At 49.9% G+C, this 24,189-nt stretch overlaps 3 protein-coding genes across 3 annotated transcripts in view; 2 read left to right on the top strand and 1 right to left on the bottom strand.

Annotated features, from left to right (window-relative positions):
* Positions 1-692: 692 nt before the first annotated feature.
* Positions 693-6,322, bottom strand: DUSP18 (dual specificity phosphatase 18). The gene is given in 3 exon segments (XM_070385849.1): positions 693-3,156; positions 3,159-3,436; positions 5,919-6,322. Coding segments are annotated over 2 exon segments (564 nt in total). The 5' UTR covers positions 3,367-3,436; positions 5,919-6,322; the 3' UTR covers positions 693-2,800.
* Positions 6,323-6,447: 125 nt separating this feature from the next.
* Positions 6,448-11,150, top strand: C17H5orf52 (chromosome 17 C5orf52 homolog). The gene is made up of 3 exons (XM_005906399.2): positions 6,448-6,720; positions 9,003-9,111; positions 10,684-11,150. The coding sequence occupies exons 1-3, from the start codon at positions 6,455-6,457 to the stop codon at positions 10,879-10,881; spliced, it is 573 nt and encodes a 190-aa protein (XP_005906461.1). The 5' UTR covers positions 6,448-6,454; the 3' UTR covers positions 10,882-11,150.
* A 10,743-nt stretch (positions 11,151-21,893) lies between these two features.
* The window catches only part of OSBP2 (oxysterol binding protein 2), a 123,002-nt gene continuing 120,706 nt past the window's right edge, over positions 21,894-24,189 (top strand). The window contains exon 1 of the mRNA XM_070385560.1: positions 21,894-22,754. Coding sequence (XP_070241661.1) covers positions 22,099-22,754 — 656 coding nt within the window. The 5' untranslated portion in view covers positions 21,894-22,098. The remainder of the gene's footprint in view (positions 22,755-24,189) is intronic.

Genomic DNA, 24,189 nt, shown 5'->3' with positions numbered 1-24,189 from the left:
CCAGTCAATCCTAAAGGAAATCAACCCTGAATATTTGTTGGAAGGGCTGATGCTGAAGCTGAAGCTTCAATACTTTGGCCACCTGATGTGAAGAGATGACTCTCTTGGAAAAGACCCTGATGCTGGCAAAGATTGAGGGCAGGCAGAGAAGGGTGTGACAGAGGATGAGATGGCTGGATGGTACCACCAACTCAATGGACATGAACTTGAGCAAACTTCAGGAAAAGCCTGCTGTGCTGCAGTCCATGGGGTTGCAAACAGTCAGACTCGACTTAATGACTGAACAACAACAATCCAGAATATTCAAAGAATTCCCAACCTTCAATGGTGAGACAACAACTCAATTTAAAAATGGGTAAAATCGTTGAATAGACACTTCACCAAAGAGGGAACATGGAAGGCAATTAAACACACAAAAACAGGCTTAATATCATCAGCCACATGGGAAGTGCAAATCAGAATCACAGGAGTTAACACCACACACCTGTAAGAACGGCTAAAATAAAAAACACTGGCCGTTCCAAAGACCAGAGAGGAACCGATCTCATAGTGGAAGGCAAAAAAGTAGATACTCTGGAAATCTGGTGGTTTTTTAAAGTTAAACCTTTACTATATGACTGAGCAATCTCACTCCTAGGTACATACCTTAGATAATTTTCTGTTCATATAGAAACCTAAACACAAGTATCTGTAGCAGTTTTATTCAAAATTGCCAAAAACTGGAAACAAGCCAAATATCCTTCAGTGGGTGAAAGTAAGACACACTGGCTCACCTGTGCAAAGGAACAGCACACGGCCACGAAAGGCAACACGTGTGAGCCTCAGACACACTCAAAGAAGCGTCTCCAGAGGCTACACCCGCTATGACCTATGTATGTGAGTTTCTGGAAAAGGCAAATCTGTACAGATGGAGAACAGAGACGGGTTTGCCAGAGGCTGGGGTGGGGCAAAGGGCCAGCATAAGGGAATTCTGAGGGGACGGAACTGCTCTGCATCCTGATTGTGGAGGTAGTGACACAAACGTGTTAAAACACATAGAACCTTACACAGGACACAGTTACTTTTATGGTATGTTGATTTAACCATTTTAGAACCTGAAACAAAATAGACCCAAATAAACTTCTCTTAAAAAAAAAAATGCTTTCAACGAAATTTTCCACCTGGGTTTCTTTCAGATGGGTTTCTTCTGCTTTGTGGGGGCCTCACCACACCAGCTCTGGTGTTTGTGGGTCTGTTTATCCTTCGAGAAAATGAGACGGGTCTCCCCCGACCCTAAAATGACACCTGTGGGCAGGCTCTTTGTGAAAGCAGGGGAGGGGTGGGCGTGGAGAGAAGGCGTGTTTGGCCTCCACTGGGCTCTGGACCCAGATGGAGCAGTTGTCCTTTGGTCTGAAAACCTCTGGGTTAGAATAGCTGGTCTTGACCCAGATCCTTGCACACCTTGGACCCACCCTGGATTTCAGGACCTTCAGGTGAGGTTTGCTTATTCATCCCTTTGGCACACGCCCCCATGGACCCCAGCAGCCAGCTAGGCCAGGGCTGGCTCTCATGGCCGGTGATCTAAACAAGGCCCTTTGGGAGAAGCCGGATGTGTGCTCCTTGTTCTAGGACTCCCAGGTGACATGGGGTTAAACACAGTGGGAAACCTGAAAAGGCTCTGAGATCTAGGCCTCCTGCAAGGCAGGGGTGCGCGAAGACTGAAACCGTTTTTTCCCCATGCAGGACAACTTTTGGAAAGAGCACTTTCTGAGCAATAAGGGGCTGTACACAGATGCAGGGAGCTGCTGTTGTGAGGATGACTCTCAGACCCGGGCCAGTGGGGCCAGGGCATCATTCGTGCGGAGAGCGGCTGGTCACACAAGCACCTACCACGCGCTGGGGCACTGCGCTAAGGAAGCACTGATCCTCACGATGACCCTAAGAGGAAAGGGCTGTCATCACTGGGATGAGGAAACTCAGGCTCCATGAGGCCACAGGTCACATGAGCAGGAGGTGACAAGGCTGCGTTTCGGTTCACAGCTCCAGCCTTCTGGGCTGAGGCCTGACGTCAGGCCTGCTCTCCAACACGTGCCCCGAAACAGAGACCAATGCCACCTTTCATCAAAAGCTGGAGAAGAGCTTGCCGTGTAGAGCAGTGCTCAAATAAAAAAAAATGTTAAAAAAAATTTAACACAACAGAATGCATCCTTTGAAAACTATCTTATGTGTAAGTCCAATCCATCCAGAAAACCAGACTTGGCCAATGGTGGCTAAAGGTGAAAGCAGGGTTGCCTTGGGGCTCCCAGAGTTTCTGGAACACTGCTTGAAGGCTACTCATCCAGTAGGTTGGCACCTAAACCGTGAGAAGCACAGGAGGTGCCATGATGCTTAAGGCTGGCGTTTGGGTTCAAAAGAATGAGGTGGAATTGTGAAAGACTCATTCAGTTAGTTATCTTATTGTTAGTTAATTAGACTTATTCAGTTAGTTAGTTGGTCATGGGGAAGACTGCAGGATTCCAGACTTGCCACGTGCACTGGGCGCTGGTCCACTTGACCTGGGCACCACCTGGTTCACCCTCCCCTGGTCAGCAGCCATGACCTGTCACTCACTGGGGAGAAAACTTATCTTCACCATCTTGCATGTAGTAAGCTGACTCTTTAAAGATGTGAATGATAAGATTAAGAGCTTACAGCACGCTTCCTTTTTCCTTGCCCTTATAAAAGGTGTCACCTGGTTTTCCTGTATTGACAAAAGGAGGGTGTCTGAGCACAGATCTTGGTGGAAGATCAGTGACCCTGGGGCACGTGCTGGCGGAATGGCTCAGAGTGGAATCATCTGACGGACCTCCTTCTCGTAGATGTCAGGGATCATGCCCACGGGGGAGCTGACCATGTGCACGGTATTCCTGCCAAATAGCTGGAACTCATAGTGGATGAGCTGCTCCCAAAAGCCGTTGTTGGGCCGGATGATGGGCCGGCAGGACTTGGTCCACGTGTGGGCGTCCAGCAGGGACATGGCGTGGTACTTCATGAGATAGGCGAGGCAGAGGGCGGCCGAGCGGCTGACGCCGGCGGCGCAGTGCAGCAGGGTGCGGCCCTGCTTCATCTCCACGCTGTGGATGTGGTCTGCGATGGGATCGAAGAAGTCACAGAGCCGCGAGGTGGGTGTGTCGGCCACGGCACCTGCACATAGTGAATGTCCTCGTACAAGGCGTTCACCACCTCCACTGAGACATTGATGACCGTGCTGATGCGGTTGCTGGAGAGCATGAGCCTGTTGTTGGCGGCCACCCCGCTGCTGATATACAGGCTACTGGTGATCTGTGAGAGGCCGCTGACCGAGGGCTGCCGGAACTGAACTGGGAAGGCACACGGGGATGCTGTCATCAGGCCAGTGGGTCAGCGGCCCGTGAGACATAAAGGCGCCCTCTTCCTGCTAGGCTGTGTCCATGGAAAACTGCAGGGAGGGAGAGGAGACAGATGAGGAGCCCCAGTTCAGGGCCCCCTGCTTCATATAACTCAGTGGGACCCCTCAGTGTGGCTGTCAAGGTCACTTGTGGCCTGGCTCCTGCCCATCTCTCCACCCCGCTTTTAACCTTTCTCATGTCCTGAAGGGCCTCGGCTGGGCTGAGTCCTATTCTGTTCTAGGGCCCTTCCTGCTCTCAGTCCAGAACCCCCTTTCCTTACAAGCCTGGCAAGTCCTAGTCTGTCCCATTCAGCAGAGAACTGTTGAGCATTGGGATCTTGGCCAAGAACCACTTCCTGAGGGAAACTTTCTGGGACTATACCCTCCCCTACACGTGATCAAATACCAGCTCCAGGCAGGTCCCAGGTGCCCTCCTTCCTAACATTTCCTGAAGATGTGCTTTTGCCATGCCCTGTGTGTGAGTTCTCATGGTTTATCACTGTTTCTGCCTTTGTTCCTACTATATCGCCAGTGCCAAGCTGCATGTTCCCACAAGCAGGTGCTTAAAAATATTTGCTGAATGAAGAAATGACTCCAACAACCAAGACTCTGCCTCCCGAGAGATTTTCTGGAAAAGATGGGATCTCTGGCCATGTTTCTCTAGAATTCAGGAGAGGAGCTGGCTGGAGGTGAGGGTGGTTCTTAGGCTGCTAGAGAGGAAGGTCAAAGGCTGCCTAGACAAATCCTACCTGCCAGTACCCCCAGAGTCCAGTGCAATAGGCTCACCCCAGGTAGGTAGGGCGGATGGGACTGGTTTGTTCTGAAAGTCTTACGTGAAGTGAAAGTGAAAGTCACTCAGTCTTTGAGACCCCAAGGACGGTAGCCCATCAGGCTCCTCTGTCTATGTTTTTCAGGCAAGATTACTGGAGTGGGTAGCCATTCCCTTCTCCAGGGGATCTTCCCTACCCAGGGATCAAACTGGATCTCCTGCATTGAAAGCAGATTCTTTACAGTCTGAGCTACCAGGGGCAGAGGAAAAGCCCGACCCTCAACCAACTGGAAGCCCAAATGCTAAGGGATGTTCTGGAGCCTCATCACCTGAAAACTCAGAGAGAAGTGGACAGAAGGCCCCCAAAACTAGTGCCCAGCGGGCAACAGGAATTAGGGGAGGCTGCCATTCATTACAGGGACAAAATGTGTGGTGAGAAGACACTGCTCTGGAAGGTGAGGATAGTGATGAGAGGAAAGTCATTTTCATGCTAATCAAGAAACACTTATCAGGCACTGTGGTAGGTGCTGGGGATACTGAAATGTACAAGACAGCCATGGCCCCCTCTCTCACAGAACTCAAAGTCTCATGGGAAAGACAGACATTAAATAGGCAATTATGGGTGCAACAGAGTTGAGCAATAGGGATAATAGTGCCTACCCTAAAAAATCTTTTCCCTTCCAACTTTTAGATTAAAAAGAGAAGAAAATTGAAGATCATTTTTCACCTGTACAATGAATACCTAAAAGTGCTCTAGGAGAAAGACCTTGGTGTGTGTTATGGATGATTAACTGCTAAAATTATTGTTAAGTTATCTGGATTTAGCAGAGAATTTGCATCTTGAGTGATCTGAGCTGAACCTGAAGACTATTAATAAGTTACATTTGGAAGTTTAATTTCAATGAAGTAAATGTTTGTTGTGCAAGAAACAAATACTGACTTACTAAACAAAGATGGTGTGGTATGCTTGTTTTTTTTTCACAAGGCTCCTGAGAACCCAACTGCAGCATCTCAATTCAACTGAATGAGAAACGTGTTTAGTATCAAAAGAGCCCAAGACACTGGTGTGAAAGTACATCTCAGAGGTTGGTTAATTACTGTGGCATACTTACTGGTCACTTTGTACAATGTAGGTCTGAAGTACAGTGGTGAAAACATTAAATGTGACATTTCAAAAAAAAAAAGAATGGTGTGAGGATTAAATGAGGTAATCCATGTAAAGTGTTTAACACAGGGCCTGGCACATAATTAACTACTGTTGCTGTTGTTAGGGAAGTTAAAATCTAGGGCATTATGAGAATGAAGAATAAATGGAGTTACTTCAGGCTGGGGCTACAGAGTTGCAAAGATCGCCTGAAGAAATGACCCAAAGATCTGAAGAACTTTTAACTTGAGGGGGAGAGAGCGGGAGAAAGAGCGACTCGGCGGCATCTCAGTGTCACAATTCTACAGCCTACAAAACAGCATAGCAAGCCGGTGTCTGGGGTTAATATCTCCATTTTATACACGGGGAAAGTGAGGCAGAGTGGGGAAAAGGACCTGTCTAGGGTCACAAAGCAAGGCTCAAAACAGCCGATCTTTCTAGAGAGAAAAGTGGGCAAACGCCATGCGGCTTTCGTTAATACTGGGTTATAAAACGTGGAACATAGTCCAAGGGTTGATGGGAGAAAGGCGCCACTTCAGGGGTGAGTCAGGTAGATTTCCCGGGGAGTTGGCGTTGGAATGGGCTTATTTGCCCGCTGTGTCAAGACCTCGGGGTCTTACCTCTCTCTCGCGGGCGGGAGGGCAAGTGCATTCAGGAAGCAACCTTGGGCGAGCGTCTCCGGGTCAGAGAAGATCGGTCACGACCCAGGAGCCACTGTCCCCACCGGCCAGGGGCTCCGGTTTCCATAGCAATGGTCCCTTGTTGCAGAAAGAGATGCGCCGTGCCGGGTCTCCGGAGAAACCCCGGCCTCGTTTTCCCCGTCCTGGAGCTGCCAGGCCCGGACTCACCAGCCACCGCCCTGCGATCACGCGGGAACCCCAGCAGTCCTAGTCGAAAAGTAGGGTCCAGGCTCTGCGTGCCGCAGCCCACTAGTTCTCGCCCAGCCCGTCTCCATGGCAACGCACCGGGCGGCGCCACGGCAGTCGCCAAGGGACAATCCGGCCGCATCCGCAGGCTTCCGGGCTACGCCCACACGGCCCGCCCCACCCCACCCCCTGGTCCCGCCTTCCTTGCGTGTCTCCCGGGCAACGTGCCGTGCTCCGCGCACCGCGTCTGCGCAGGCGCTCACTCCGTGTCTGCGCGCGCTCAGAAGAACATGGACCCCGAGAAGGCTCCCATTCCCGAGTTGCTCGCCAAAGCGGGAGACGAAAACTCAGCGGTTGGCCAGCAGCTCCGACCCTCGGTCACATGGAACCTAGACTCGCCCGTTGCCGGTGAGGCGACCAGCAGTTCTGGCACCTACCCGGCGTCGGCCTTCTTCCGGCACAGTAGGCTCAGTAACCGCCGGGACACTCACGTAGGGAGCCAGCCGAAGATTTGCTTCCTGCGGCCGCGGACCGCGCAGCCGCTTGTTCTCTTCAGGTGCGGCCCGGGTACCCAGAGCGTTCGTCAGAGCCCGGACCCACTGGGAAGCCGAACTCTCTCAGACTTCTGTTCCCTCAGGCAGCCGCGGGGATCTTGGTCCTGGCTCTGCAGAACCTTGGGCGCCTCAGAGCCGGGGCTTTTCTTAGACCCCAGGAGAGTCTGAATGTCCCAGTCCAGGTCTTCACCCTCTCCGGAGCCCGAACGCCCTCAGCCCGGACTCTGAAGGAGGCTGAGATTCCCAACTCAACCCATATATCCTCCGAACGCCCGGGCCCGGCCTGTAGTCTCCCAGGCTTGACGTCGTCTGTCCAGAAGGTTCCTAGCGCCCCCTGGGCCGAGTCGAACTTCCTTACCAGCCGGGTGAAGCCCAGGTTCTCTCAGGCCTGACGCTTTCCTCAGTCTGCTTTCCACAGTGACCCAGGGAAAGCCGTTCGTTCCCTCAGCCGTGGCCATGTCCCCACAGACCTCAGCTTCCCCTCGCCGCCTCCATTTCACACTCCCTCAGAGTACCCGCCCCCGCACCCCGCACCCCTGCCCAGGCTCCCACAGAGGCCGTGCTCTGGCAGCCTTATGTTTCAAAATGATATTACTACTTGAAAGGGAGTATTTCCTGTCATGGCCTTTATCTCCCCGCCCCCCCGCCCCCCTTCCCAGGAAGTATTGGTAATTTGGTGCACCATTGAGTGGGTGAACTGTTTAGTGTATCTTTAGGTATTTTACGCTTTTTTTTTTTACCCCCAGCAGAATTCGGGGGACTTTTGATTGTGAGCATCTTGATCTCTAAAGGAGTCTTTTCTATCCCCTCATGTCTTTTCTGTCGGAAAAATTATAAATGGGAGATAAAGGGTGTTTCTTTCTACTTGTTTGTAGATGTAAAAGCATTCAGAAAAGCACAGTTTCAAACTGGCTGAACATGAATTAGGGGGAAATTTTTTTAATCCTTCGAAATGTTTTATCCTCTAAAATTTGTCCCCCTTTTTTTTTTTTCTGTGAAAATAGTATGCACTTCTAGAAAAATCAGATGGACAAGCAAAATGAATAATCTGGAGACAATCACTGTTCCAAACGGGCTGAAAATGAATTAGGATAAAGAGTTTTTTAGTCCTTCAAAGTGTTTTATCCTTTAAAAATTGTACTATTGTCCTATCAGAATAATATACACATAGAAAAATCAGATGAGCATAATGAATGGCTAGAGACAATCACTGCTACCATTGTGGTGTATATTGTTTCAGATTTATTCATAAATGCATACTGCAACATGCTTTTGCATTTTTTTTTTTTAGTGGTAGAGAGGGAATATGTCACAAAAAAGTTTATTATTTTGTAAACTTGCCCCGCCCCCCCCATACACTGTGGATGTCTGTTTTATCCATAGCTGCTTAGTATTTTATTGTATGGCCTAATCACAATTTATTTAGTTGCTTCCTTATTGTATATTTAAATAGTTTCCAAATTTTAGAAAGAAAATATTATGAATAATTATTTTCAAGTAAGCAAAAAATATTTATATAGTTGCAAAACCACTTCATGGTGTCACCAAATTATCAAAAGTGAAAACTCAATGCCTGGTATTATCCATTTTTGACCAGTTCCTCATTTTAACCAAATTATTACCTCTAGTTTAGCCTGGAGCACCTGGCTTCATTCTACCGTACCCCATCCCATCCCAACTTTTGTTTCTCACCCTCCAGAGTCTCCTCAAGTGTTTGTCCACTTCAGACTTTCTTTACCTTTCTAGACTTTTCCCAAACCCTTTTCCCTTAGAATTTCCCAATTAACCAACATAACCTGTGTCCAGGGATTTTATTCTCTTTTTTCCTGATTCCTTTGACCTTCCCCACCGGGATCTCCCTTAGACCTAGGCTGAACAGTGCCCCTCCCCAACCCTCCTCAAATTTATCCCTCTGACTTTGCTTCTTTCCTCTAAGACCTTTGCCTCCCATTTCATCCTGCATTTTCTTCAGTTGACTGCTCCTTTGGACACTTATAAGTCCCTCTTGACACTTCTTTTATGGATTACTCTGACCTTTCTACATCCTTCTCAGGATTTTATTTTCCTCTCAGCATCTTCCAAGAAACACCCCTTAGGCACACATACTCCACAGGAAGAAACCTAAGCCTACTCCCTTGCTCCTCTGACAGTTATGACAAGGCAGTGCCTCTCCCAAGAAACTTGAGGAAGGGTCAGCCACTACCCCGGGATCCCATCAGATCAGGTTGTGTTCTAGTCTTGACCCCAGCCATCAAGCCTGTACCACCTTCTCCTCCCTCTCCAGCTTAATGAATTCCAGTGAAGCAGCAGTGAAAAAATTTTTACCCAAGAGCCACTTATCTCGGGTGATAATACGTGACAACCTCAGTGCACAGCGAATCTATGAGATGGAGGTAAAGTCATCACAAGCCTTTCCATTAGAGGGTGTTAGTGGCTTGATCCATGTTCATTTCACTCTCCCGGAAACCTTGGAGGGAGCTCTCAGATCTTAGAAGTGGTAGGAGGCCATCAAGGTGCTCTAATACAAGCCTCTTTTACAGAGGAGACAATTGAGACTCCAGGTTACTGATTCACCCAAGTGTCATAGCTATTCCTTGTTTAAAGGAGCCAAGGAAGATTCCACATCTCTTGGTTCCTGTGGGATTTTTTTCCCTCAAAACACATTACCTTTCTATTTAAGGAGCCCCTGAGTGTATTCCTACAATCTCCTGTAAAAACAAGTCTTGCTTCTAGAGCTTGAATTGGCATTGACACCATTTGGTCATTTTTTTTTTACCTTCAGGGATTATCTCCCACTTTTCCACATGAGAACTGAGATTTTTCTACTTTTTGCTTATGGACAAGAAAGGTTTGACCTGCTTACCCAAAAACCCTCAGAAGAAGAGAGCAACCACAGTGTCATCATCCCACAGGCCCTGACTGATTAATTCATTAAATGCATCTTCAGGGCTCACTTGGGACAGGCAGTGTTTTGGGCATGAGGAAGAGACTAGTGAACTTGATGGACTCTGAGAATGTGCCTGTTTTTTCCACTAGAGCAGGGGGCCAGAGTTAAGCTGCTGTACCCTTCTTGACTTTTTTGAGCCCCTCTCCACTTTCCAGGACCAAATCTGGAGGGACCCGTGAGATTCTGACATTGAAAACAGTGGGAAAGATTTAAGAGATGGTGGCAGATCTTAAATGTCACCGAGACCAAAAGAAGAGTAGAGGTGTGAGTGTCTCTCTGCTAAACTTCCAGTGGCATGGTGTAGTGGAATTAGAGCAGTGTTTCTCCCACACACAGTTCTCCCATTAGGGGAGGAGATGGCTCTGGCCAGCCATTGATTTCTCAGGGCCTCCAGGAGGGCAGCAAATATCTAGTGTGTTGGGAACCCTCTGAACAGTGCTCTGAGAACAGTGGATAATGGCTGGTATCCCTGCATGTGTGGCCATGGTTCTCAACTGGGATGGCTATGCCCTGTGGGGACTTTGGCAATATATTGTAATAGAAGAAATAAGTAGGGAATTCCCTGGTGGTTCAGTGGTTAGGTCTCTGTGCTTCACTGTTGAGGGCACAGGTTCAATTCATATCCAGGAGCTAGAATCCCACAAGCTGTGTGGTGTGGCCAAAAAGAAGTCCAGTTCAGTGTGACATAGGGGGTGTCACCGACAATATGTGGGGGGCACCAAGTGAGTAATAGGGACTGAGTGATAAGAGTTAAGGAGGGGGGTTACAAGATGCACCCTTTTCCCTCCCTCTTTCTGACCACTCTCCGAACAGAGATGTTAGTCTCTGAGGCTGCAGACTGTCAGAAGGTACCACAGGAGTGAGCTGGCTAGAGGCCCTCTACAAACAGGGAAATGGAGCTCCCTGTGAGCCAAGTTATTGATGGAATACTGAGTTCATCTGGCTCCTTTTCCACCTCGTAGCAGCAGCACAGATCCCTCTCTTACTGTGAAGTAATCTCACCTCTGCTTTTTGTAAGATAAGAGCTGCAGACAAGACCAAGAAAAAGATGAACCACTTGTATGACCACCTGAAAAAGAAATTCATGACAGACCAGCTCAGAAAGTTGGGGCGCTGGCGACGGGAATCCACGAACATCCGGCAGTACCTGGATAGCATCCGAGGGAACAAGGTCCCATTAAAACCTCAGCCTAACAGGAAAAATCAGCCACCCTAGTCAAGGCAGAGTGGTCCATCCTGGGGCCATGACGACGCTAGGCTGACTGGAGACAAGCTGGAAGTGAGCCAGTCTACACCATTGTAGAAGAGCAATAAATGAGACCTGTGGACAGTGGAGCACAAAGCCGCTTGGCAGTGCTGCTATTTCTTGCCCAGTCCCATCCCCCCTTTTCTGGTGAAGGCAATCCTGATAGTCCTGTAGCTGCCCAAGTGGAAAGGGCTGAATTGAGCCAGCTTCCAAGGTTAAGGCAGGAATTGACCTCTGGTACCCACGTGTTTGGTGCAATGCCAGGCCAGGTGTGCTGGGACAGTGGTACCTTGTATGGGAAGGGCTTGGTAATGCCACTGCCTGGCATTCCAGTGTTGAGTCAAGGTGGGGCATCAGGCAGACCTGGGTTAAGGGCTGTTTCTGCCGTCCATCAGCTGTGAGTCTGTAACCTCTCTGAGCCTCTGTTTCCTTATGTGAAAAAACGAGGCAGCAGTGAGGGAACCTGCCTCTGAGAACCGGCGTGAGGCTGCGGAGCACTCAGCCCAGGGCCCATCATTCCACGGGCTCTCACCACAGTGCCTTCAGTTAGCTTTCAGCCTTGCCAGCCCTGCCGCTCTGGCCTGCCCGCTGCCCCAGCTGCACCTGCAGGCTCCTCATCTAGAATGATCTTCAGGGCTCTGAGGAAGTTCTCTTCACCCTCCAAGGTTTATCCCAATGCCATTTCCCCACCAGCCCCTCACAAGCTTCTCTGATCTGCCTCCTGCCTGCCCCTCCACAACCCAGCCCAAGCCGCATGGGTTCCCCTCTCTCTGAACTTGGCTTACCAGTGGTGGCTCTGCTCTGCCTTTCGAGGTAGGTGTTTGGATATTTGTCCCAGCCTTGTATCAGACTATACAGCCTTTGAGAGTAAGAGCCAGGGATCCCCAAGATTCAGTTCAGGCCTCTCCTGTGCCACTCCACCCCACCGGCAGAGGCCTCCCCTTCGTGTGCTGACGTGTCTCTGCACTGAGTGTGTGGTTGGCCATCTCTTTGCTCTGTCTTCCTGACCATGTTGTGAATATGTCAATGACCGGGTTACTCATCTGTTCACCTCTGTAACCACAATGCCCAATAACACTGAGCAGTCAGTGTTTTCTAAGTGATTATTCCTTTGTTTAATAAAAACAGCTTCAGCACAGTGCCCAGAGTAAGGGCACGGTACATATTTTTTAAAGTTAACCAGGTCCCCTCACTTTACAGATGAGGAAACAGGCCCAGAGAGGTGGCTTGACTTGCCCAAGGTCACAGCAAGTTAGTGGCAGAGAACTAGAAGCAGGTTTCCTGGCTGCCGGGGAGTGGTCGTTCTGCATTACCACAGCTGCTAGGTAAGGACCTCAGTCCTCATCCAGGGATGGAGAGCCAGGTGTCCACGAAGCTTCTGTTTTCCCTTTTAATGGTCTTCCTTTGAGAATACGCTACTTTTCAGTGGGAGCCAAAACCTTATTTTTCTAGGTTTTTGTCTGTTTTCTTGGCTAAGCACAACTAATTGAAATAATTGACTTTAAAACTTTAAGTTTTATTATACAAGCAATATGACCACATCTGCCAAAAACAAAAACTCTTCCCTTAGACCAAGCACTGCTAGCATTTTGATGTGTTTCTTATATTTTGAGTATTCGTTTCATTTCAACAACAGTCCTTTTCCCTGGCACTGTGCCTAGAAAGGGGAAAGAAAGGCTTCGGGGATCCTGATGTCTTCTGAAGGCCCACGAAGCCACCCAAGCTCCTCTTTTCTCCAGAGAACTGTGCCCCTCCTAAATCTTCCCCTAATGCAGCCTCTCTAAGCCTCACCCCTGTCTAGCCTTCAGCCACACCCACCCTTCTCCTCTCTTCTGGATGGCTGGTCTTGGCAGAGGGTCTTTGCAGTCTTATGCTGTGGCCCAGCAGACTGGGGGAACCCTGGGAGTGAGATGGGTGGGAGATTTGGGATGTCTACCTAGTAAGTCACTTTATAAACCACTAACTCACGGGTGGACTTAATCTTCCCATATTTGCATTAAAAACCAGAGGATTTTGCATTTAAGTAAGGAACAAGAAGTAATGAAATTCTGCAGAGGCCCCTAATTTTTTTTAATAGAAATTTGCCAAGCTCTTTTTTCTTTTTAAATTAGGCATTTATAAGCAAGCAAGCATATATTAATTACATAAAAATAGTTTTTCGAGTAGTAGGGAAAATCATCATATTGTCATTAGCAGCAGTGAAGGAGAGAAGGGAACAGCAATGCAGATGCTCCTGGTGGGCGTGACGGTGGAGCTGTGAGGTTTTTTTTTTTTTCTTAATTTAAAAAAAGTGTCATTTGTGACTCCTGACTTAAAGCAAGAACAAGATGGCATCTCCAAGCCTGGTAGGTGCAGAGGGTGGGTGGGGTCAGCCGAACCTGTGGGCATTAGGTGGCCTAATTGTGGAGAGAGGAGAAAAGAAAAGGGAAGGAAAATCAATGAGAGAAATGAAGGAGTATTGGATAGGAAGATATTCGAGAAATAGAATCCTGAAGCTAAGGACGGCCTTAGGGATTCTTTAGTCCAGTGGACACACAAACACACACACACAGGTGGAACTCCTAGTTTAAATGAAATCTCCCTTGGCATCCCATTCCCGTAACTAAAATCACTGACATAGTCACATTTATTGAGCACTCATATTTCAGGCACAGAGCTCAGTTGTTTTCAAACATGAGTCATTGAATCCTCCCAACAACAAAGTAGGTAATTTTATTAGCCCACTTTATAGATGAGATATTGAGGCTCAGAGAGCCAGAATCCTGCCCAAGGTTGGGCAGCTAGTAAGCGACAAAGTCTACCTTCAGCCTGTCTAATGTGAAGACCATCTCCTAAACGGCATGTGATAAGCCCCCAGTCTTCGTCACTGTAGTCAGAAATGGAGGCGGGGCCCCTCTGGAGCATGAGTTCACAGATGATGTGGAACCTCAGCTGTGACGTCAGTTACCCGAGACTGGCTGTTTCACAGAGAACTGGAAGGAGCTCCAGGTCTCCCTTCTGCCAGGTGGCTAAGGGGAACTTGTCACCCATTCTGGGCTGGACAGGCTGAGGGAGAGTTACAGAGATGTGGATGAGGCACACGCCCACCCAGGAAGTGGAGAACAGGACACAGGAGTCCTGACCACTGCCCATTAGCTATGAAAAGATGTCTTTAGTTTGGTCCTCAGGAAACCTTTGTGGAACATCCTTTGTGTCTGAAGAACCATGCTGATGGCAGGGGACAGATGAATGATACTCTTTTAGCGGGATCTAGTGTTTTGGGTGTACTCTAATTCTCGCTGATGGCATTTCCTTCCCTCCTGCCCTTTCACTAGATACACGTCACTCCTTTAGGGCACTTGGAAAAAACTTCCCAGTTCAAAAATCTTGCTGAGTGCACAGTGGGTTCCTTTAGATTTTCTCCATGACCTGGGACAAAAGGAGGGAACTTCTGTTTACCAAGCATCTGTTACACGCAAGACATTGATATCCTACCTCAGTGTTCACAAGAGTACTCTTCAAATATCACGCCCACTTTAAAAAAAATTTATTTTTGGCTGCTCTGAGTCTTCATTGCTGGGCACGGGCTTTCTCTAGTTGGGGAGCACGGGCTTCTCATTGTGGTGGCTTCTCCTGCTGTGAAGCATGTCTAGGGCACACAGGCTTCAGTAGTTGACACGTGGGCTTTAGCTGTCCCAAGACATGTAGGATCCTCCCAGACGAGGGATCAAACTGGTGCCCCCTACATTGCAAAGTGGATTCTTAACCACTGGACCACCTGGGAAGACCCATGTCCACTTTTAAGATGAGGAAACTGAGGCACAGAGAAGCTAAGAAACTTGCTCAGAGTCGCTCAGTTTGAACCAGGCTGTGAGATGCATAAGGCGTGCTCTTCCCTTGCCATTCGGCTGCCCCAGTGATGCTCAGCTTCATTTCCAGCACCACCCTCAATTTCAGCCATTGTCGATGCAGGAACTGCTCTGTGACAGATGTCCATACGTAGCCCTGGCCCTTGACTTTCCTCACAGGCTACCACCGTTGACCATGTGGTCACTGACACGGCAGGGAGGAAGTCTTGGGTGAGAATGCTGGGACGTCATGGCAGGTCCCAGCTCCAGGGTGTCAGGCAAGGGCAGCGGCATCAGATCCCAGCAAGTGGGTGTGGGGCAGCCTGCCAGGGGCCTCCGCAGATGACCGTAGGGGCAGATAGCTGGGGAGCAGGGGAGGCAGTCGCAGCTAAGAGTGATCCCACAGTTCTTACATGTTCGTCCCATCCGCCTGTCCTCCCATCCATCCACCCATCACTCACTTATCCATCTGTCCATGTGGCGCTTCAGCCCACAGTCGGAACACAAATGTGGAGAAGCTGATTCTCCTGTTTGCCGTGACACCCTCACTGCCCCCCGCCGCTGTGGGAATTGGGGTGACCTGCCCGCTGGGAGTGCCTCTGCCCTGATTCACTCTGACCTCTAGCAAGTCACTTCTCTTTGCCGAGAGTCTGGGGAACTGGGAAAATCTCAGAGCTGCCTCAAACAGGCCGCTTCTCTTATTTCATCAACAGGTAGCTGAGACAGAGTGGGGAATTGACTTGCCAAGGTCAGATAAGGAATTACTGGTGGATCTGGGACTAGATCCCGGGGGGCTGCCAATCGTTTGTGAAGCGGGAATGGGAATTCTGGCTCTCCTCACTTGCTGGGATTGTAGGGAGGACCCCACGAGATAAGTGGTAGGAAAGTGACGTGAGAAATGAGGTCACCAGGGCAGAAAGTCCCAGAGCTGCAACCTAGGCCCTTGCTGCCAGGCCAGTGCAGATCCAATGGTGACCACAAGGGGTCAGCAGATGCTTGTGCACTCAGCTGGGATCTGCTCAAAGGCACTTTCTGTGAGCCAGGGTCTGGGTCATTTCATTCCTGGGGACCCCTAGCACAAACAAGACGATGGACGCATCGCAGCCCAGCCCACTGTTGAAGCGGGAAGTACTACTAGTTATTACAATTCAGAGCCTGGCCCAGCTGCTGACTCTGCAGGGGTCTGAGGGCTGAGGGGCCAAGCCCGGAGCAGGCCTTGGCTGGGTCCCCCTGTGTCCCCAGTAACCTTTATCTGGGCTTCGGCTCTCTCGCCTGCAACTGTTCCGAGGGGGTTGGTGCAGGTGGCTGATCTCTTCACTTCCGTTCTCAAGCCCGAGATGTGGCACAGAGCTTTGCACACATGATGCTCCAAAAATATCTGCTGAGCAACTCCTGCCCTGAGCAGAGCCAGAAAAATCCAGGTCAGCTTGTGGCCACAGACACAAAGGTATATATGCTGGTTTGTGTCCCATTTACCCAGGGAAAGAGATGTACAAGCTAAGAGGGAGGCAGGACAGCATGTAGCTAAGAGCACAGATTTGGAAGGAAGGCCTCAGTTCAAATCCCAAGTCAGCTGCTTTCCCAGCTTTATGTCCCTTAGCAAGTGCCCTGTTTAATCAAGCCAGTGTACGTTTCCTCTGCCATTATGCAGTTAGGTTTGGCTTACCTCTGGTGCCTTTGCCGAATGAGAATATCTGACTGGAAGCTTTGCGTGGGGCAGAATCAGAAATAACAGAGTCAGGAGGGCTCTGTTCTGTGATGCCGACATCCACTCCACCAGCCTTTGCTGGCCTCAGATGTTTCATTCAGTCTCTTTAGAGAAGAGACATACTGTTTTCTGCCTGGGAGAAGTGTTGCCTTCACTTTGCAACCTTCAGTGTAGAGAGCGGTGGGGCAGTGGGTTGGAGCAGTTATTCCCCAACCCCTGCTCAAGGTGGTATGTGAGTCTATGTTTATTATAAACTGAGCAGGTACAAAAGGATACTGGAAACTATGTGTGCGGCATACAAACAACATCAGCACAAAATGCCTGTGAGCTCACAGACGAGTTTGGAATCTGCTGTTCCGTCACTCAGTTGTGTCTAACTCTTTGTGACCCCATGGACTGTAGCATGCCAGGCTTCCCTGTTCTTCCCTGTCTCCTGGAGTTTGCTCAAACTCATATCCACTGAGTTGGGAATAAAATCCCCCATTTCACTTCCCTGTTCTTGCTCCTACCCTCTGCCATAACCTGTTGACTTTGAGCCTGAAGCCTCCTTGGGTTCTCTCAAGTCAGCTGGCTCCCACCTCCCGTTTAGCTGGCTGAGAGACTTCTCAGCCACTGCTTCCACCTGTTGCCCTCGTAAGAGCTCGCATCCTCTTTCCATATTCCAAGCATTTGTTGAAATCTCCCATTTATTGCCGGGGTCCAGCCTCCGCTGATCCAGGGAGTTCGAAGCGGGGACGGCGTCGGCAAGGATCAGGATACAATAGCTTCAATTAGATATTAATTAAAGATGTAAAGAGTAATAGAATGAGGATAGCTCAGTAGGAAAATTAGTGGAGAAAAGAGGCTGAGTAGCTTGGTTTACACGGGAGACCAATAAAACTTCAAGACAAGAAGTTTGCACCACTTACGTAGGCCGCAGGTGTTCTCCCAAGGGAGAGGAGACACTGAGGCCTCCCCGGTCGGATCTTAGAAGCCCAGGCATGATTAGTAAGCATGGCGGGTTCCGCGCTCCAGATGGAGACTCAGCCAGAGTGAGAGAGCGACATGGGGAGACCAGTATTTCGAGAAACTGATCCCAATTCTTTATTTTCCATGGTCTACTTTTATACACTGAGATGTTATGCAAAAGTCACGCGGGGTCAGCAGTCCTGACTTTTATCAAAGTCAGGTGCTTCATACAAATGTATACAGAGGTCTTAGGGGTGTTACATCATCTTCTGGCCAGGGGGCCTGCTGACAATTTATGACCCTCTCCTTGTGACAGCGGTCAACCAGGACACTTATTTCTCCTGGGGTGGTTATTCTTAAAACAGATGCCACCCAAATAAAGTTACATTCCTATAGGATGAGGGTGTAGTGGGTTTTAGTTAAGGAAAGAATTTACTTAGCCTAAGGTCTAACATGATTAATATCAAAGGTTAATACTTATTTCTTCTATATATTCATTAATGTGTGTAAGGGCAGGGGATATGGAGACTTAGCAACAAACATTGGCTCAACAAATGAAAAACCCTTCACCAATACAATTTCTAATCAGCCCATTATACTTATACTAATAGTTTTCTAACTTTTCTAAGGAACCTGTTTTTAGAAGGTTTAAAGTATCTCGTGCCTCTCACGGTTGGGAGGCTGTGAGCAATCACATGTGGCCGGACAAGCCTGTCAGGCAGGCTAGAGAACCTTCAGAGGAGTTTGTAGGTTAAAACACTCTTGTCACGCCCAGGAGTTTTTATTAACTGGAGCTCTAAGTTAACTCCTTCTCTGAAAGAGGTGGTGGGGGACAGCCCCCCATAAAGTCAGAGGTGTAGATGAGCACAAAGTAGTAAAGCAGGCAGGCTCTGGTTATGGGGGTAGATGCTCGAGGATTTCCAGGGGGACTCCTGAGGCTCGATCCCGCCTTTGCGTATGTCGAGCCTCCTTCCTCATGACTTTTGCCATGGGCGGAGTACCTCACTCTGGCCCCCAACAATTTATCAGTGACCTTTCTTTCTTTCTGGCCATGCAATGTGAGATCTTTGTTCCCTGACCAGGAATCGAACTCATGGCCCTCTGTAGTGGAAACACTGAGTCCTTAGTGATCCATCTTTAAAATTGTAACATGACCTTCCCAAGCCTTCTTAACTGTTCTCTTTTGCCACATGGCATCTGTCACCTTCTAAGTGATTTAATTGGCATATTTCTGTCTTCTTTTATTAGAACGTAAGCTCCAGAATGACAGGGATTTTTGTCAGAGTTCTTTTTTATTTTTTAATATTTTATTACTCTTATTTTTGTTTTTTGGCCCTCCCACATGGCATGTAGGATCTTGGTTCCCTGACCAGGGATCAAACCTGTGCTCCTGCATTGGAAGGTCAGAGTCTTAACCACTAGACCACCAGGGAAATCCCTGTCAAGTTTCTTTCAATGCTCCATCATCAGGGCCTAGAAGAAGACTTCGAGTATGATATGAATTCCATGAACGTTTGTTAAATAAAGTCTTGTTTCTAGTTCTGTTTGTTGGTAAATGCTTAGTACTTTGGCAATCTGTCCCACTTTTGTTTCAGTGGGGTCTCTTTGGGTCTCAGTAAAGATGGGAGGCAGACATGGGTTCTTATTAAATACCCTGAGCTAGGAGTCTCCGTGTCAGTGGTTCTCTGTGAAGGGGTCATGGGCCCCTTTAAGATTATAATGAAACCTACCACAAGTTGGAACTTATATTTAAAATGTACATGTAATTTACGAAAACTATACATTTCATCTTAAAGACCTGTTCTCTTCTGGAGAGATACGTAGAAACTATCAACACTTGGAACTTCCTGAGGTTCAGGGGTTAAGACTCTACACTTCCACTGCAGGGGGCATGAGTTCGAGCCCTGGTCCGGGAACTAAAGATCCCACATGCTATGTGGCACAGCCAAAAAAGAAAAACACCTCAATCAAAAACTAGATGAAGGATGTAGCCAAACCAATACAAGTGCAAATGACTAAACATATATATTTTTTAAAAAAGAAACTATCCGTATGGTAGCCCCAGAGAGGAGGAAGAGGGGAGTCCTTCTTTCACAGTATAATGTGTTTACTTCAGTTCTGTACAGTGCAAGCATTACGATCTCAAAGTTGAAGAAATTAAAGAATTTAAATTTAAAATTAAATAAATTTTAAAGGAACTCATGTTCCAGTCCCTTGGGGCGATCACAAAATCACATATCTTTAGGGGCCAGGGAGGTCAGTGCCCATGGCTTTAGGACCATAGGCAGCAGTGGAAGCTGTGGCGACACGGAGCTTGCACACCCCACCCCAAGATGCTTAAATTTAGTGGCACGAAAAGCATGGTGTTCATCAAACTTCACTGGCCTGTTTTATTCATTTTGCCAAGCATTTCACAGAACCTCTTTAGTTAAATAGAGAATATTTACTGAGCACTTACTATGTTAAATGAACTTTACATACATGATTCTATTACTGTCAACCTGTGAGGCAGGGATTATTTTCTTCATTTTCATTTCACCGATGAATAAGAGGAAGCTCAGTGAAGTGGCTGAAGGTCCCACAGCTATGAGAGTCGTTGGGCTGGGATTTCTTTAGTGGCTCTGACTCCCAAAGCCCAAGATTTTCCCTCCACATCACTGCCCATCAAGATGTGGTCCATGATGGGAACTTCCCTGATGGTCCAGTGGTTAAGACTTCACCTTCCAATGTAGGAGGTGTGGATTTGGTCAGCTAAGAGCCCATATGCCTGGTGGTCAAAAAAACCAAAACATGAAACAGAAGCAAATATTGTAACAAATTCAATAAAGACTTTTAAAACGGGCCACATTAAAAAAAAAAAAAAAAAAACAACCTTTAAAACAAATGTGGTCCAAGATTCACCCACTCAGAAACCCCTGGGGAACTCATTAAAATACGTGCTCCCGGGCACATCCCTGGTGGTCCAGTGTAAGACTCCCACTTCCACTGCCAGGGGCATGGGTTCAGTCCCTGGTTGGGGTCCTAAGATCCTGCATGCTGCATGGTGAGGTCAAAAACAAATAACTAAAAACTAAAATTCATGCTCCTGAATTCCACCTCAGACCTACTGACCCGGAGTCCCAGGGAGATGGGGATGGAAAACTGAATTTATAGTAAGCTTCCCTGGAGAGATTTGAAACATTATTTTTGAACAGGTGAAACAGACACTTGGTTAAAATATTCAAGAGGTTCAAAATGGGATAAATGCAGAGAGAGCCCCCCACTGCCTTCCCTGCTTGCACACTTCCCCTCTACCCGCTGTCCCCAAGAGGCAATCACTTTTCTTTGACTCAGCACATTGAAGTTTGAGGCCCATCTTAGTGTTTGCGGGATATACCAAGATGGGTAGGTTTCTGCACCCTAGAACTCACAAAAACCCTCAGGCAAGGCCATCAATCATTCAGGGGCAGGTGCCCCAGGAAGGGGTCTCAGAGTCACCAGATGGTAGGACTTCTGCTTGGGTGCATATCTGCAGCCTCTGTTTCTAGGACCTTCCAATCTGCTCAGCTGCTGCCATCACTTTGAGTAGGGGGCTGGTCCCTGCACAGGTGGTTCACAAGACCAGAAATGGACAGTGAGTGAGGGGCGGGTAAGGACCAGCAGAGGGGAGCCTACACACAAGTCCGGTCTGGAGGAATATGGAAGCGCAGTACCCAACCTTTCAAGCTGTGTTTCCCCTTGTTTGTGGCAACCATGACCTTCCCTTTGGGATAGATACTTTAAAATCAGTTGTGCTTAATCTTTCTGGGATCACAGACTCCTTTGGGAAGCCCATGAAAACTAGGGACCTCTCTAGAAAAATGCACAGACACGTTAAACTCCACAGGCTAAGCTTCACAGAGGCCAGCCAAAATTCCCCAGGGGTGTCCAGGAGCTCCGAGTCCGGAACTTCTCTTTTGGAGGTGGTCCTTGTACTACACCGCTTGGCCCACTAAACTCTCTCTGTTCCTTTAGAGAGTCTGAACTTCGTTGCCACTTGCAGCGAAGTGCCCTGGATGAAGCAGAGGCTAGCTGGCCCAGTAGGTGGGGGCGCGGTGGCTCCGCCCCGAGCCTGGTCGCAGGGAGAGGGACCCCTAGACAGGTAACAGCTGCCACAGGGGCGGGGCGGTGCGCGGTGGGCGTCCTCCTCAGCTTCTAGCGTCATCCGGCTGGGCCCCTGTGCTGTGGGCGCATTTTCTGGGTTTTGTGGAGCGAACCCCCGCCCCGTCCCCGACCCCACCCCGGGTCGGAGGCGGGGAGAGCCGGCGCGGGGCCGCGGACAGAGCTGCGATGGGAGCCGGCGGGCTCCGCATTCATCATTGTTCCCCTAGCGCCTGGCACGGGTTGGGGCACAGGCAGGGTTGGTGATCCGAAGCGCGCCGGCCCTTCTGTGTCGCCCGTTCCCCGAGCTCTCGTCCCACAAGTGTTTCCTGAGCGCCTTCCGAGGACCAGTCCGGGAGCCGGGAGCTGGCGACTCAAGGAAAGGACGGGGGTTCAAGTCCAGCCGGCTGCGCGCCGCGAAGACCACGAAGCGCTGGTGCGGGCGCTGCGGGGCGCACGGGCCGCGGAGGGACCCGCGCGCGCCCCCGCCGCGCGCTCGTGACGGCGCCCCCGGCCCCGCCCCAGGCCTCCGCCTCCCGCGTCCCCCCTCCCCCCGGCTCGGCCGCGCTCGGGTCGGCGGGCTCCATGGGGAAAGCGGCCGCTCTCTGCCGAGGCAGCGGCTGCGGCGGCCGCTCCCGCGGGCTGTCGTCGCTCTTCACGGTTGTCCCCTGCCTGTCCTGCCACACGGCGGCGCCGAGCATGAACGCTCCCACGCCCGGCTCCGGACCGGAGCCCAAGCCTCAGCTTCAGCCGGTGCCCCAGCCTCAGCGGGAACTGGTGTCAGAACAGGTGTTGGAGCCAGTTTCTGAGCGGGCGCCAGGATCGGAGCCTGAGCCCAAGAAGATGTCTGAGCCCAGGCCAGGGTTCAGACAGGAACTGGAACTGTTGCCGGCGCTGGGGACCGGGTCAGGGCCCCGGGAAGAGTGGGGCTCAAACCCGGGGCCTGGGCCCCCCACCAAGGCCCCCTTTGAGCAGGTGCCGGCGCTGGGGCCAGCAGTGGGGAGCGTGCCCCTGATCAAACCTGAGTCAGGGTTGTTGCCGGCATCAAAGGACCCGCGCCCGGGGCAGGTGAAAACACACCTTGGGATGGCAGTGCCCCGGAGCAGCTCGCCGGGCGTTGTCCCCATGGTCTCACTTCCTCTGGACAACTTCAAGGGCTGGCTTCTCAAGTGGACCAACTACCTGAAGGGCTACCAGCGCCGCTGGTTCGTGCTCAGCAATGGCCTCCTGTCTTACTACAGGTATGGAGGTGTCAGGGTAGAGGCTGAGTTTGAAGGGTGGAGATGCTGCCATCATAGTGATGGAGGGCATCCAGGGTTGGAGGGTGTGACCACTGGCCCAGGATGTTTGGGAACAGGCAGTCTAACAGGAGAAGTAACGCCTCTGGCCAACCTTCAACTCTGGCAGGGGAGTCCCCTGTGGACACGACCTTTGGAGAGCTTGAGTCTGGCCGAGTGAGCAGGGAGGTTGGAGTGAGGGAGTGATCTGGGGCCTGGGGACCCCTCTGGCCCTGGTGGCTGTGGGACCTGGGGCAGCTATCCACAGTCGGAACCCCCCACATCCTTGAAACAAGAGCTTTCTAGTTGAGCTAAAATTACTGTATTTGGAGCTGAGGGGGCAGTAACCTTGTTCAGCCCTTAGGACCCGCATGTGGGAAAGGCTCCTGCTCCCTCCTCAGTGAGTCAGACTGCTTCCCACTTTCCCTAGAGTCTGCTGTTTGCCGACCTTGGCCTGGGGGCACCGCAGACTCAGCCTCCTCAGACACTTCAGGAGCCCATCTTGACATTCAATAGAGAATCAGGAAGTGTCCCACCGTGGCCTTTCTTATTCCTGAAGCAGCATGGGGCTCAAAATTGAAGTCTAGTGGTGAGATACCTAACACTGTATTCCACTGAAACGGATTGAAAGGGGGAAAGATCCTGAAGGCTGCCTTGGTATGTTTCCTGGGGACGGGTGGTTTAAACTTTGAGATCTTAGATCACTCTTTACCATAATAGATTCTCAAACCTGAGCAAGCATTGGGATTCGCTGAAGGGCTTGTTGAAACGTGGCTCCGCCATCCTGCTGAGTTCTGCTGCAGGGCGTCTAGGAGGGGCCCCACGAGTCAGCTTTTCTAACGAGTTCCCAGGCGGTGTTGCTCAGGACCACAGTCTAAGAAGCGAGGCTCCATTGTCAATGCAAACAGGAGAGCCCTGCCTTTCTGAAACTCAGGTCACTCTGCTCACTTTACTCAGCTGGGCAGTCTCTTCAGGTTACCCACTGGAGCATTCATGTGGTCCTTCCTAGCCTTTTTGGAACACGATTTCTAGAGGATAGTTGAATCTGTGACGCCCTTGATTATTTGAGACTGACCTTAAGCGATGGTTCCCCCTCTAAGTGGGGATCGAATCGCTGTCTTTAATTCCCGGCAGGGGGGAAAGCTGACCTGTGTTTCTCACGCGACCGTCTCGTGTGGTGTTGTGGTACCCCTCGGCCCTCTCGGCTGCACCATGCACATCACAGGACAGAGTGTTCTCAGAGCTAGGCGACTGAGCAAACTGAGATCCTTTTCCAAATGATGTTTTTATCCCATTTCCCTACCCTGTCTGGCGTGTAAACATTCACCTACGCATGCAGTGATAGAGGTCATCAGTGATTTGCTATAAAGAAGTGTCACCCTGTCTTCTTATAGGCAAG

The sequence above is a fragment of the Bos mutus genome, chromosome 17, assembly GCF_027580195.1.
Source record: "Bos mutus isolate GX-2022 chromosome 17, NWIPB_WYAK_1.1, whole genome shotgun sequence".
NCBI lineage: Eukaryota > Metazoa > Chordata > Mammalia > Artiodactyla > Bovidae > Bos > Bos mutus.
This window is presented reverse-complemented; position numbering and strand designations above follow the sequence as displayed.

Excerpts from the sequence above, each read along its gene's own strand:
- C17H5orf52 (XM_005906399.2), top strand. The coding sequence starts at position 6,455 with ATGGACCCCGAGAAGGCTCCCATTCCCGAGTTGCTCGCCAAAGCGGGA. Across the intron at positions 6,721-9,002 it reads CAGCCGCTTGTTCTCTTCAG|CTTAATGAATTCCAGTGAAG; the intron begins GTGCGGCCCGGG and ends CTCCCTCTCCAG. Across the intron at positions 9,112-10,683 it reads AGCGAATCTATGAGATGGAG|ATAAGAGCTGCAGACAAGAC; the intron begins GTAAAGTCATCA and ends GCTTTTTGTAAG.